Source organism: Phascolarctos cinereus, unplaced genomic scaffold, assembly GCF_003287225.1.
Source record: "Phascolarctos cinereus isolate Bilbo 61053 unplaced genomic scaffold, phaCin_HiC Scaffold_4;HRSCAF=312, whole genome shotgun sequence".
Classification (NCBI taxonomy): Eukaryota; Metazoa; Chordata; class Mammalia; order Diprotodontia; family Phascolarctidae; genus Phascolarctos; species Phascolarctos cinereus.
Window position 1 is genome coordinate 603,165,394 of NW_027555847.1, and position 12,117 is coordinate 603,177,510.

General features: G+C 34.3%; 1 protein-coding gene across 3 annotated transcripts in view; it reads left to right on the forward strand.

Moving 5' to 3' along the window:
• EMC2 (ER membrane protein complex subunit 2) overlaps positions 1-12,117 on the forward strand; it is a 66,059-nt gene that overhangs the window by 37,625 nt on the left and 16,317 nt on the right. For 2 of the 3 annotated variants that reach the window (XM_020970264.1, XM_020970270.1), the window contains exons 6-9: positions 6,036-6,121; positions 6,273-6,332; positions 9,601-9,682; positions 10,656-10,766. In XM_020970264.1, the coding sequence (XP_020825923.1) occupies positions 6,036-6,121; positions 6,273-6,332; positions 9,601-9,682; positions 10,656-10,766 (339 nt within the window). The remainder of the gene's footprint in view (positions 1-6,035; positions 6,122-6,272; positions 6,333-9,600; positions 9,683-10,655; positions 10,767-12,117) is intronic. The other variant, XM_078153705.1, reaches the window with a different exon arrangement.

The following is a 12,117-nucleotide window of genomic DNA, read 5'->3' on the forward strand; positions in this document are numbered from 1 at the left end:
TTAGTTTTCATTCTTTTTGACTTGAATTAAGTAAAAGTGCAGCATTTGATATTGTTCACCATCTCCTGCTGATACTCGCTAGGTTTTTCAGACATTGCTGTTTCCTGGTTCTTTCACTCGTCTTCAATTCCTCTTGTTCCCACCTCTTCACTTCAGCCAGTGATTCTGGCTCCATGTTGTTCTGAGGATGAAATATGACCTCCGCTGTTGACATTAAAGTATTTCACAGTTTGCTTCCTCCCTCCCGTTTCAGTCTTTCATTTCCCTACTTGCGTTTTAAGGTCTCGCCAAAATGGCTCACTTCGTGATCTGTTTGTATAGTGCTTCTTGATCTCTTGTCTCCTTGCTTTTGTACTGGCTGTCCCTCATTCTAATAATTTATTACTTCCTTTCCTCCACTACTCGAAATTTCTGATTTTCTTTATGACTCAGCTCAAGTACCACTTTCTTCAAGGAGACTTTCCTGGTTCCCTCAGCTATTTGCTGGTGTACTCCCTCTCAAAACTGCTTTGCCATTAATTTTTTACATATTTTGTATATGTTTTTATGTATACAAGTTATTTCCCCACAACTAACACCAAGAAAACACAGGTTTTCCACCAGCCAGCATCATTACCATCCATACATGGAGCCATTAGTTACAGCAAATGGAGAAATTTTGAATGCTGAGGATAAGTTTACTTAAGTTGGCAGCATACTTGCTGGGGATGTACACACGATGTTGAAGTTGATGTACACGTTGCCAGAGCCAGCTCAGTGTTGGGGAGGCTCTGAAGGAAAGTATGGGAGAGAAGAGGGTGATAGACTGCCTACCAGATTAAAGGTCTACAGAGCTGTTGTGCTGACCTCATTGTTGTATGCCTGTGAAACCTGGATGGTAAACTAGCATCATGCCGGGAAACTGAATTGCTTCCATTTGAATTGTCTTGGGAAAATTCTGAAGATCATCTGGCAAGATAAGGTACCAGATACTGAGATCCTGTATTGAGCTAAACTGCCAAGCACTCAAACTCAACTACAGAGAGCACAGCTCTGATGGATTGGCCACATTTTTCAAATGCTAAATGTATGTTTTCCTGAAGGGCTATTTTATGGAGAACTTATACAAGATAAGCACTCACGTGGAGGTCAGAAGTGATACAAAAATACAAGATCTCAAAGTCTCTCTTAAGAACTTTGGAATGGATTGAGTGGCATAGGAAACAGTGGCAAAGGACCAGCCAGCATGGTGTGCCCACATCAAAGAAGGTGCTGTGTTCTATGAATGAAGCAGAATTGCAGTAGCTTAAAAGAAATGTGAAAAGTACAAATTTAGAGACATCTCCATCTCAGATGTTCATGATTATTTGTGTCCAGCCTGTGGTAGAGACTTCCCAGCTTTTATGGGTCTCATCAGCCACAGTCAGACACGCTGTACCTTGATCCCGACATAGTGGTGTCATTTTTGGTTCTTTTCGAGATTGATAGATGACAGCCATCTTCTTAGGCATCATTTTCTTAACTAATTATTCACTTCTTATATTTACCTTTCTTTTCTCAAACATGTTTGTTCAGTTGGCAGCAGTGATTTAAAAAAACAAAAACAAAATCAAACCCCAACATTGCTGAAGATTCTAAAGTATTTTGTTTGACTAGGACTTTGTAATCTATAACAATGCTTGGTTATGATAGTCTAACAGTACTTCTTCTACCCTCTATCCCCTCACTTAATGAATCACCAGAAATAGGTGGTGATTTTCAGGTTAGGGGTTCTAGCACTTCTCAGGCATGTACTCTGTAATGCCTCCATATTCATCAGAAGTTGACATTTGGCTGCCTCAGTAAAGAATTGTCACCTTTTAATTCTTCCTGACTGATACTGTATTGACTCATCCTTTATTCAAGGAGGACATAGTGGTTCTCGTTATTATTCTTTGGAATCAGTCAATAAACATTTACTGTCTACTTACTATGTATTAGATTCTAGGAAAAGAGGAAGGCAAAAGACAGCCCCTGCTCTCAAGGAGTTCTTAGACTCATGGGAGAAACAACATGCAAACAGATACAAAAAAAGATGTATACAGGATGAATTAGAACCAGAAGAGAGAAGACTGCAGAATTAAGGGGGATCAAGGAAGGCTTAGTGGAGAAGATGGAATTTTAGCTGGAAGTTGAGGGGAGCCAAGAGACAAAGATGAGAAAGAAGAACATTCTGGGAATGGAGGACAGCCAGTGAAAATGCAAGAAAAATGGGAGATTGAATGTCTTGTGCAAGAAATAGCAAGGGTGCCAATGATAGTGGATTGCACAGTAATTAGAGGGTGGAGGAGAAGGTGATATCCTGGAAAGATAAAGGGAAGGAGGTTTTGAAGGGCTTTAATAGCCAAACAGAAAATTTTAAATTTGATCTTGGAGGTGTTAGGGAGCCACTGGAGTTTATTGAGAAGGAGATAAACAACATGGTCAGATCTGCACTTTAGGGAGAACATTTTAGCAGCTGAGTAGAGGATGGATTGGAATGGGAAGAGATTTTTTGGCAAGGAGACCAACCAACAGAATATTGCAACAGTCCAGAGGGTGAAGAAAGCCTGCTGCCACAGTGGTGGTAATGTCAGAGGAGAGAAGGGATGCATATAGGAAAGATGTTATGAAGGTAAAATCTCTTGTATAAGCCCTCTTTTCTCTTCCAATACTGCCACCCTGGGTCTCGAAGTGTCTCATTCTACCTTCTATTAGAAGAGCCCATCATAAAGTTCCAAGGATTTCCTTGACACTTTCTCTGTCTACTTTTGTCTCACATTCTTCTGCAGTTCAACCTTCTGGACAAAGTTAAGATTCCTATCTGCTTCTGTAAATTCCTTGTCATCTGGATTAAAACTGGTAGAAACCACAAACGCACTGCCTTCAAAGTTACTAGAAATTTACTTCAAGTTACATATTTGGTGAAATTGAGATCTCAGTTTCTTCTCTTTGGCTAACACATTGCTAGATGCTTCAGCAATTTGCCCACTTGCTTAACCAAAGACTGAAATCTGTAAGCAAATCTTAGGTAGATTTCCAACTATTTCTCTTTTCCTCTCTCCCTCTTAATTATTTAGTTCTTTCTTAGCCGTATTTATTCTAAACTTGCCAATCTGAAGATCATTTTCCCTGCTAAAGAAGATGTATAGCCAGAATGTGAGTTGAACAGTTCTACTTTCTTTCATCTGTTATCTTTATACTATGTATCCCTACCAGTGCATCTTATTGCTAACTTATTATTCTAATTCCAGAGAACTTTTTTAAAAAATGCCCTTAGTATGTATGTGTGTCTGTATATGTATGTATGTGTCCTTGGCTCATTTGAGAATTTAATTTCTCTGAAACTATTTTTACGTACATTCTTCTAAGTGGGTGCTTGATTTTGTGCTTCCTTTTCTACTTTTCACATATATATTCTTTTACATATGTATTGAAAAATTCCACATGTAGATGATAGCTTCTTTAGTTACCACTCTTCTTCCTCTTCATAAGCACTCATTATTATAGTGTTAGAATTTCATTACTGAGTATCTCTCATGCCTCTTGATATAGGTTCATTCAAAAAAATCATACCTAAATTTCTGTGAACCTTTTTCTGCTTTCTTGAAATCTAAGGTATATGTTTGACTATGGTTGTTCAGTTGTTTTCAGTCGTGTCCAACTCTTTGTGACCACATTTGGGGTTTTCTTGGCAGAGATACTGGAGTGGTCTGCTGTTTCATTCTCTAGCTCATTTTATAGATGGAGTCAAACAGGGTTAAGTGACTTGCCCAGGGCCATACAGTAAGTATCTGAGACTGAATTTGAATTCAGGTCTTCCTGACTCTGCCCTGGGACTCTGTCCACTGAACCACTGCCTGCTCTTGATCATACCTAGCATTTTTTTATTTGGTTCTATGAACATGGATGGTAACATTACTTTCTCCCAACATTACTATCACTTTTTCACAAATAGTTTGGCAGAATTAAGTCTGTTATTGGTTCTGTCTTCTGAGAGACTAAATTATTTTTGTAAATGCCCTGTTATTTTGTAACAGTTTGATTTAGTTGGTTCAGCAAGTGTGCTCTGGTTATCCTTTTTCTTATATTTCAAATATTCTTTTGCCTCTAGTGCTTCTGCATATGTCCTCATTAGTCTAATTAAACCTTTGCATTTTAAAATGTTTGCTTCCATAATGTGCTAGAAAAAGGGTTAAGTAACTAAAGAGTGTTTTTTTGTTATCTTGTAGCATATTGAGGGAGAGAATTTCATAGAGTTGGATCACCTCTCAGGCCAAAGTACCAGTGTTTTTTTCCTAAGGGGTCGTTTTTTTTTTTTTCAGTTCTTAAGTCCTTGTGTCCCAAATAGGAAAAAAAAAATTCTAGCTACTCTTACTTATAATTTATAACATACCGAGTTTTATTATATTCGATTGGATCATTGTCATTTCCCATTAAATATGTGGGCATAATAGGTTTCTTTCAGTTTAATGTAATAATGACTTTACAAGGTACTCTATTAAACACATGTGCATAGCACTGTACTAAGCATTTTGAGGGATTTAAAGAAATTTGATATAGTCCCTTCTGTCTAGGAGGTTATAATCTCAGTGAAGCCAGATTTTTTACTGTGGGAGAATATGTGTGTGTGTTTATTTATTGATAAAGACATTTTTGAAAAAAAAAGGCCCAATTCACTTTTTTTCGGGGCGGTGGAGCTAGGCAGTGGGGTTAAGTGACTTGCACAGGTCACATAGCTAGTAAGTGTCAGGTGTCTGGGCCGCATTTGAAGTCAGGTCCTCCTGACTCCAGGGCCTGTGCTCTGTCTGCTGCGCCACCTAGCTGCCCCCCCCCTTCATTTTTAAAACAACTTTGTCTAAGGATGCATATATTCTGTAAGATAAGCTATATCTCCTTAATGTGTGGTCAGTGTGTTGGTTTGCTGAAATGCTTTTTTCTTTCATTTTAAATCTTTGTTACAAGGGATCGTTCTTTGGGTAGAGGAGGAAGAGGGTATATTTGAAATGAACATGATGTAAAAATAAAAGGCATAAAAAAAGATATCTGGCTAAAAATAGCCTTGATGTTTCATATGTAGATTACTGAGGGATTAACAGGCCACTAAGTATTGAATGTTTCTGTGTATCTTTTTTTTTTTTCCATTGAGTTCTTATCATCTAGTTAAGAACTTTGGCTTTCCCTGAAATAACTAAGGTGTACGTTCATTGCTGTTTTTATTCGTTTTATGGACAGTTATAGTAAAATCTCACACTTGAAAAAGCGTAACTATTATAAGTATACTGTGGCATGATGACCTTTCTCAAATCAGTAGCATTATTTAAAATAAAACAACTGTATGATATTGAAGATAAAACAGCACATAAAATGATTTATGATTATTCTTCTTCATTGTTATTTTACATAATGGCTTATCTTCTGCTGCCCAGTTGGCCCATAAGATGATTATATTAGAAGATTTCAGTAGCAGTAATTAGACTATGATAGACTGGTATGGTAGTTAACTATAGTATATACAATAGTTATTTTGGGTTGTTCCATGTAGTATTTTATAGAGCATTTTTATGGAATTGAAGTAATAGCAGCTAATTCTTATGTTAAAATAGTGAAGAAAAGTTGCCAAAAGCTCATTTATAAATGGCAATCAAGTAGCCACAGTTGGATTTTCTAATCTTTGCTAACAAACTATCCCTAAGATACAGATCTTATGAATGACAGGGTGGGGGACTTTGGGCTGAATAAAGATTAGGATCCCCTGCTGCCTTGTAATTATCTGGATCTGGACTGTCATTTATTTGGAAGAAACGATGCGTGCACTGTGTGCATCAAAAGTAAGCATACATAATGTGATTGTAAAAGGGGTATTTGAATCCTCCCAGTGGGATGTCATAGGGTATGTTTATAAACTCCAACTAAGCAGTTGCTCTGCAATGGAATTCCACTGGCATTGAGATAATAATTTGCACAGTCAAATTGCCTTCTTTACAAAAACCCAGGGAATCATGAGAGCCTAATCCTTTATTAATGTCAACTCATAGGCTGCAAGAAAGCGTAAGATTGCCATTCGAAAAGCTCAAGGGAAAAATGTGGAGGCCATCCGAGAGCTGAATGAGTATCTGGAACAGTGAGTGTTTTGCAAGAGGATTGTGTTTTGCTATTATGATAAATCTTTTTTTAATTAAAATGGAATTTACATTTGATTTACCCTTTTGCTTCCATGCTGTTCATTTACAGAATCACTGCACACAACTTTTTTTTCCCCTTCTTCCCACCAGATTTGTCGGAGACCAAGAGGCTTGGCATGAACTTGCAGAACTTTACATCAATGAACATGAGTAAGTTGCTAATTCCACATAAAACCTGCTAGCAGTGAAATTTTGTCTCCTATAAATTAAAATGCTTGCTCTGTATCTAAGGTTTGGTGGGAAAGTTTTACCATATTTTAAATCTTTAATAAGATTAATTAAACACCTCTAAACTTAGAAACCATTTAAAAAATTTTGTGCTAAAACAGATGGAATGATTTTGCACCACTCATTTATTTGATTGTGTTGTTAAACTCTTTTTGATTTGGGAAATAAGAAATGGTAGATTTTTCTTTGAAATTCATTTTTCATTCATTGTAATGAGAAATATTATGCCTTCATTTAAAAAGGTTATTTAAAAAGTTTTCTATTTTTAGGGTTTAAATTGTGCATATACACAGAGTGCTTTATCCTGCTTGCATGACTTCAAGAAGTATTTCTTTTTAAATGGGCATCATAAGATTCTGTTGACTGTAAGCATTTATTAGCATCAATGCTAAGGGAGTCTTTCTGAAAGGGCAGGCGTTCTGTTGCCTGGGTGCAAAACTGAGCACAATCAAGAATGTTGAACTCGCTTATTGGATATTTAATGGTTTTTGTGAGTGGTTTTTTTTTTTTATTGCCCTTATGACAGGAGGAAATCCCAGTGTGGGAGGATTAATCCAAAGCTTTAGTGCAAGTTTTTTAATATCACCGCATTAATTCTAACCTCCAGCTTCAGGCATATTTTTTCTTTCCTTAGTTCTTTTGCCGAAGCGGAATTATGTCACATTATTTGCTTCCTTCCTTGTAGAAAAATCGTGAAAGAGTCAGACTTTGAGGGAGTGATGTACTATATTCTTATTGTCCATGAGCAGCTAAGCCTAGCTCTCACAGAAATTAAAATATTCGATGGAGGAAACAAAATATATGAAGATTCTGTTCTCTTGTCTTTGCCCAGATTAAACCTGCAAATTGAATTGGAGAATCAAGGCAATTAATCCTGTATTAATTCAAGTAAAAAATCTGCTTTGATGAATGATTTGGATAGTTAAGGATAATGTCTCAGTTCTCTCAATCTTGATGCTATTACAGTGACTTACCCCCAGTTTTTGGCTCACTTATTTGTTACAGATGTCTTCAGATTGTCTGTAGGATGCATGCATGTATATATTCATATGTAAGCATAATATCTGTAAGATATGTGGATGAGTATATACGCAGTGTTTTAGTTTTAAACAGACTTTCAATTTTTTTTATAATCTCTGTATTTAAAATTTTGACTGGTATGCACTGTGCAGCATGATTCAGTGGAAAGAGCCCTCAATTTGGAGTTAGAGGATCTAGGTTCGCTTGTTGCTCTGCCACTCAGTACCTGTCCTCACTTGTACTTGTCCTTATAGGACTGAATGACCTGTAAAATTACTCCTCACTTTAATTCTATGATCCTGTTATTTATAGTACTTAGATTTAAATGAATGTAACTGGATTTAATATACAGTAAAATAATAAGAATATCTTCCCCTTACATTTTGTATTTCTGAATGTGTGTTAATCATAGTGAAGTTTACTTTCTATAGATTTATGATTGACTAAAGGATCTTGTCAGTTTTTCCATAAGATATTATTTTTTTATTCAACTCTTTTGACAGCTGCTTTAAGAAAGAAAATTATACGTATTTATCTTCAAAGAGGCTATGGAGAAATGAGACAGCGTAGAAAGTACTCTTAAACAGGATAATCCAAAGCCTTTTAGCTATAAAGTAGTACAAATTATTGTCAGAGAAGCAGCTGAAAGTAATTTTTTCCCCAAGGAAATGATAATTGTACTCAGCCCACCCTTTTCAATAGTGTTACAAAAATTATTTTGACTTTGAAGCCAGTTAAAGTTACAAAATGACCATTCATCTGTTTTTTCCGCAAACTGAAAACTTGGAGGTATTCTGTGATTAAGTCCAAGTTAAAATATAGTGAAGTGTGACAAATGTATTTTGAGACTGAGAATTAGAACCATTGCATTGACTTGAGTATAGGCAGTGGTATATATATGGCATGTGGCTTTTTTTTTAATAAAAAATAGTGGATTGAAATATAGGGTATTTGTTTAGTCAATAAGCATTTATTACACTTTTGCTATGTGCCAGCAAGTACTGTACAAAGTGCTACAGATACAAAGAAAGGCAAAAACAGTCCCTTCAAGGAGCTCACATTCTTGTAGGGGAGACACAAATGTAACATTTGGCTGTTTGAAGATGGTTAGATTCATTTTTTTTAAAGAGTTGTTATCTTCTGTTACTGTTGCAATAATCTCTTTTGAAGCACTTTAAAATATTGATATGGATTTATACTGAAAAGGAGCCATAGTCATGACTATGATTAAGCCAATTTAGCCCTGAAATCTTGTGTACTCTTCTCAAACTCTTGGCCCTCTTAGGAAAGGGTATAGATCTGAAGTATCTTCCAATAGCTTTTCTTTTTTTTAATAGGTAATATGTTATAATCTAAATAGTTTGCATTAAAAGGTGAAGGGCAGAATATTTCAAATCTGTTTCTTCATCCATGAAATGAGAAAGCATTCACTCTTGCTCTTGGTGTTAATATTTCTGTAGATATCTTTACCACAAATACCAATTGCTTTTTCATTGGTGAGTTGGTTTGCAGATATGGAATCTGTATATTTATATTTGAAATTTGAATAGATCAAACAGTGGAGAAAAGTAATGAGTAATTTATCTTTTTCATTCATAGGCATCAGAATGTTTGAAGTGGCATATTCTAATTTCATTTCATTTTTATTTATATTGGCAGAATATAAAAAAGTAGTCTCTTCCTTATGTCGTAAAGGAGTTATTTTCTCTTTTCCAAGGTGTCAGATATTGTAGCACTCATATTCATTAGGATTTCCTCTGAATAGTAACTTCATATGTGAAGTTGCGGAGAAACTATATACATTGAGTTACACTGTAGTTGCTTAAGTAGGATGGTTAGAATACTCTTTCTTTAGAAACACTTTTAGAAGCACAATTCTATCTATCACTTGTTGGAATTTTTGTTTCTTCAGAATTAGGTGTAATGCTTTTAATACATGTTTAAAAACTAGTTTCCTTTTTGCTAACTAGATTTTCTTTTAAGATTTAAAAAAAATTAATTAATCTTGTGAATTCTAGAATTAATCTAATCACCTTAATTGTAAGAATTTTGAGAATGAAGTGATAGCTAATGTGATGGCAAAAATTGTTCTTAATTATTTTAAGTTGCAGACAGTCTAATATTTTCAACAGTTTTTGATGAACTAATTTCTGTTCTTTATATTTTTCAGCTATGCAAAAGCAGCCTTTTGTTTGGAGGAACTTATGATGACTAATCCACACAACCATTTATACTGTCAGCAATTTGCTGAAGTAAGTGGGTTTTTTTTAATGTTTTAATAATTTAATTTACCAAAGTTTTTTTTAACTTAATTTTAACAGTGATTCTGTTATCATTACTGTTGCATAATTTGCAGGAATTAAAAATAATTCTTTTAAAATGATACTTCTTGTGATTGTTAGATAAGGATGTAATTTTTTAAAACATCTGATGAAGTTTTAGTTTTAGGCTTAAAATTTTAAATCTCTAATTATTTTTTGAAGCGATGACTTTTTTGTTAGAAGTACTTAAAAAACTTTGGTATTAATTACATATTGGGACATTTTTCAAAATAAATTTGTAACATTTCTTTTTCTAAGTCCATGAAGATTCTAAAAAGATTACAGAGATTTTTTTCTATCAAGTCTGTATTTCTAACAAATATATAGAGGCAAGAAGATGGATTTTATTTGCATCCTGCTTTACAGATGATACTTGTTTTGAGTATGACTAACAGTTTCTGAGGTGATGTTCTAATTCTATCTCTACAATTAGAAAATTTATAAAAGAAATGTAATTACTGAATCTTGGCTAAAGCACTTCAGTAATAAAAATAGTTGCTACGGGACAACTTCACACCTAAAGCTGTATTTTATGTGTTGTTGTAAAGTCCTGAGTAGCAGAAACTTAAATGCAGTGCTTCAGTTTAATTTTTTTCTTGCAAATATATCATTTGAAGTTATTATACCTATATATATTTTCTTACTGAAAGGGTCTTTATTTTTTAAGCATTCAATAATACAAAAAAGAGATAAAATTTCAGAGTTGTGCTTTGTCTTGTTATGCTTCAAAAAGCTTTTGAGATTTAGATTAGTCCTAACAACCTTAAGATGAGTTCCTTTAATATCTTGGACTTGGATATGAAATATCTAACTACTGCAATTAGTAATTCCTGTGGTATGATGAAACATGCTGTATTTCAAAGTAGTAAAATCAACAGATTTCAGCCATGTACAATTTTAACAGGTTAAATATACCCAAGGTGGACTTGAAAATCTCGAACTTTCAAGAAAATATTTTGCACAGGCATTGAAACTGAATAATCGAAACATGAGAGCTCTTTTTGGGCTTTACATGGTGAGTTGAGGTGCATGCTAAATGTTATTTTAAGAAAATGTGTCATTTAAAATCTATTAACTATTCTTTCCAATCACTTCCCATACCTTTTACTCATTTATTTACTTATTGTATGGTTTTGATCTTTAATATAGTTTAAATATGTGTAGTAATTTGAAATTAATAATTTTAAATAGATAGTTTTGATTGTTAATAATTTTTCAGAGTTCCGAGATTAGTTTTAGCTAAACTTTAAAACTAAAATTAGTTATATAATTTAGAATGGATATTATACATAGATACATACACACATACATATGTATACACAAATGTCCCAGAAGTCTTAGTGCAGTTTTAGTTATGTATATATGCATACATGTAATGTAATACACACATAGAAAAGTAAATTGAGCAGCTTGATACTTTGTCATAAAAAAATAAAATTTGCCATATTAAAAGTCAGAGTTGTTCTCTTCAAGTGAAATAGCAGCAGACATAAGCAGCGTGTTGAACTAGTTTTATTTTTATTTCGTGGGGGTTGATGATGCCGTTTTTGCCATGCCTAACCCTATTATGTGCGTTCTTTAAACTTAAATTAGTGTGTACTTTAAACTTCCCTTAAGATAGCTTAAACTATGTTAGTAAAAAGATGTCAAAATACATATACTAAGTAGATTTTCCAAGGCATATTGGATTCCAGTTTTCCTAATAGGATAGGATTGATTTTATGTTGGGAAACAAATAAGAACTGTTTCTGTTTGATTATATATGGGCAAAAGATGAGCTTAGGGAAGAATCAATGAGTCACACATATTTATTGGGTGCAACGATCTGTTAGGTATTGTCAAGGTTACAAGTAGATATAAAATGTGGACCCTGCCCTCAAGGAGCTTATGTAATTAGGAAACAAATGGAACACATAGAGCTCCTCCTTAGTAGTCATGATGCCAATCCCCTAGTTTTACAAATGAGGAAAAGAAGACCCAGAGATTTTAAGTGACTTGTGCATGGTCACACAGCTTGTAAGAGTCTGATTTCGGATTCGAAACTCTTAATTTTGTGGATATAACAATGCAAATGTTGGCTTTGTTGGAGGAGAGATAGGACTTAAAAAAAAAACTTAACCTCTCAACTTCTTGGTTCCTTCTGAATTTGGTTTATTATGAACTTTTGATAGAATTTTAAAGTTCATTTTGCTGGACCAATTTAAAAGTATTTTTTAAGCAAGGTATGGTGGTTGGTGTATGCCTTTAATTTTAGTTATTGACGAGGTGGAAGTGGTCAATTCTCTTGGTTAAATCTTAGAAGGTGATATGGTCTGTCACTTTATGGTGGAAAGAATAAAACTTAAAATCATATTTTGCTATCATTA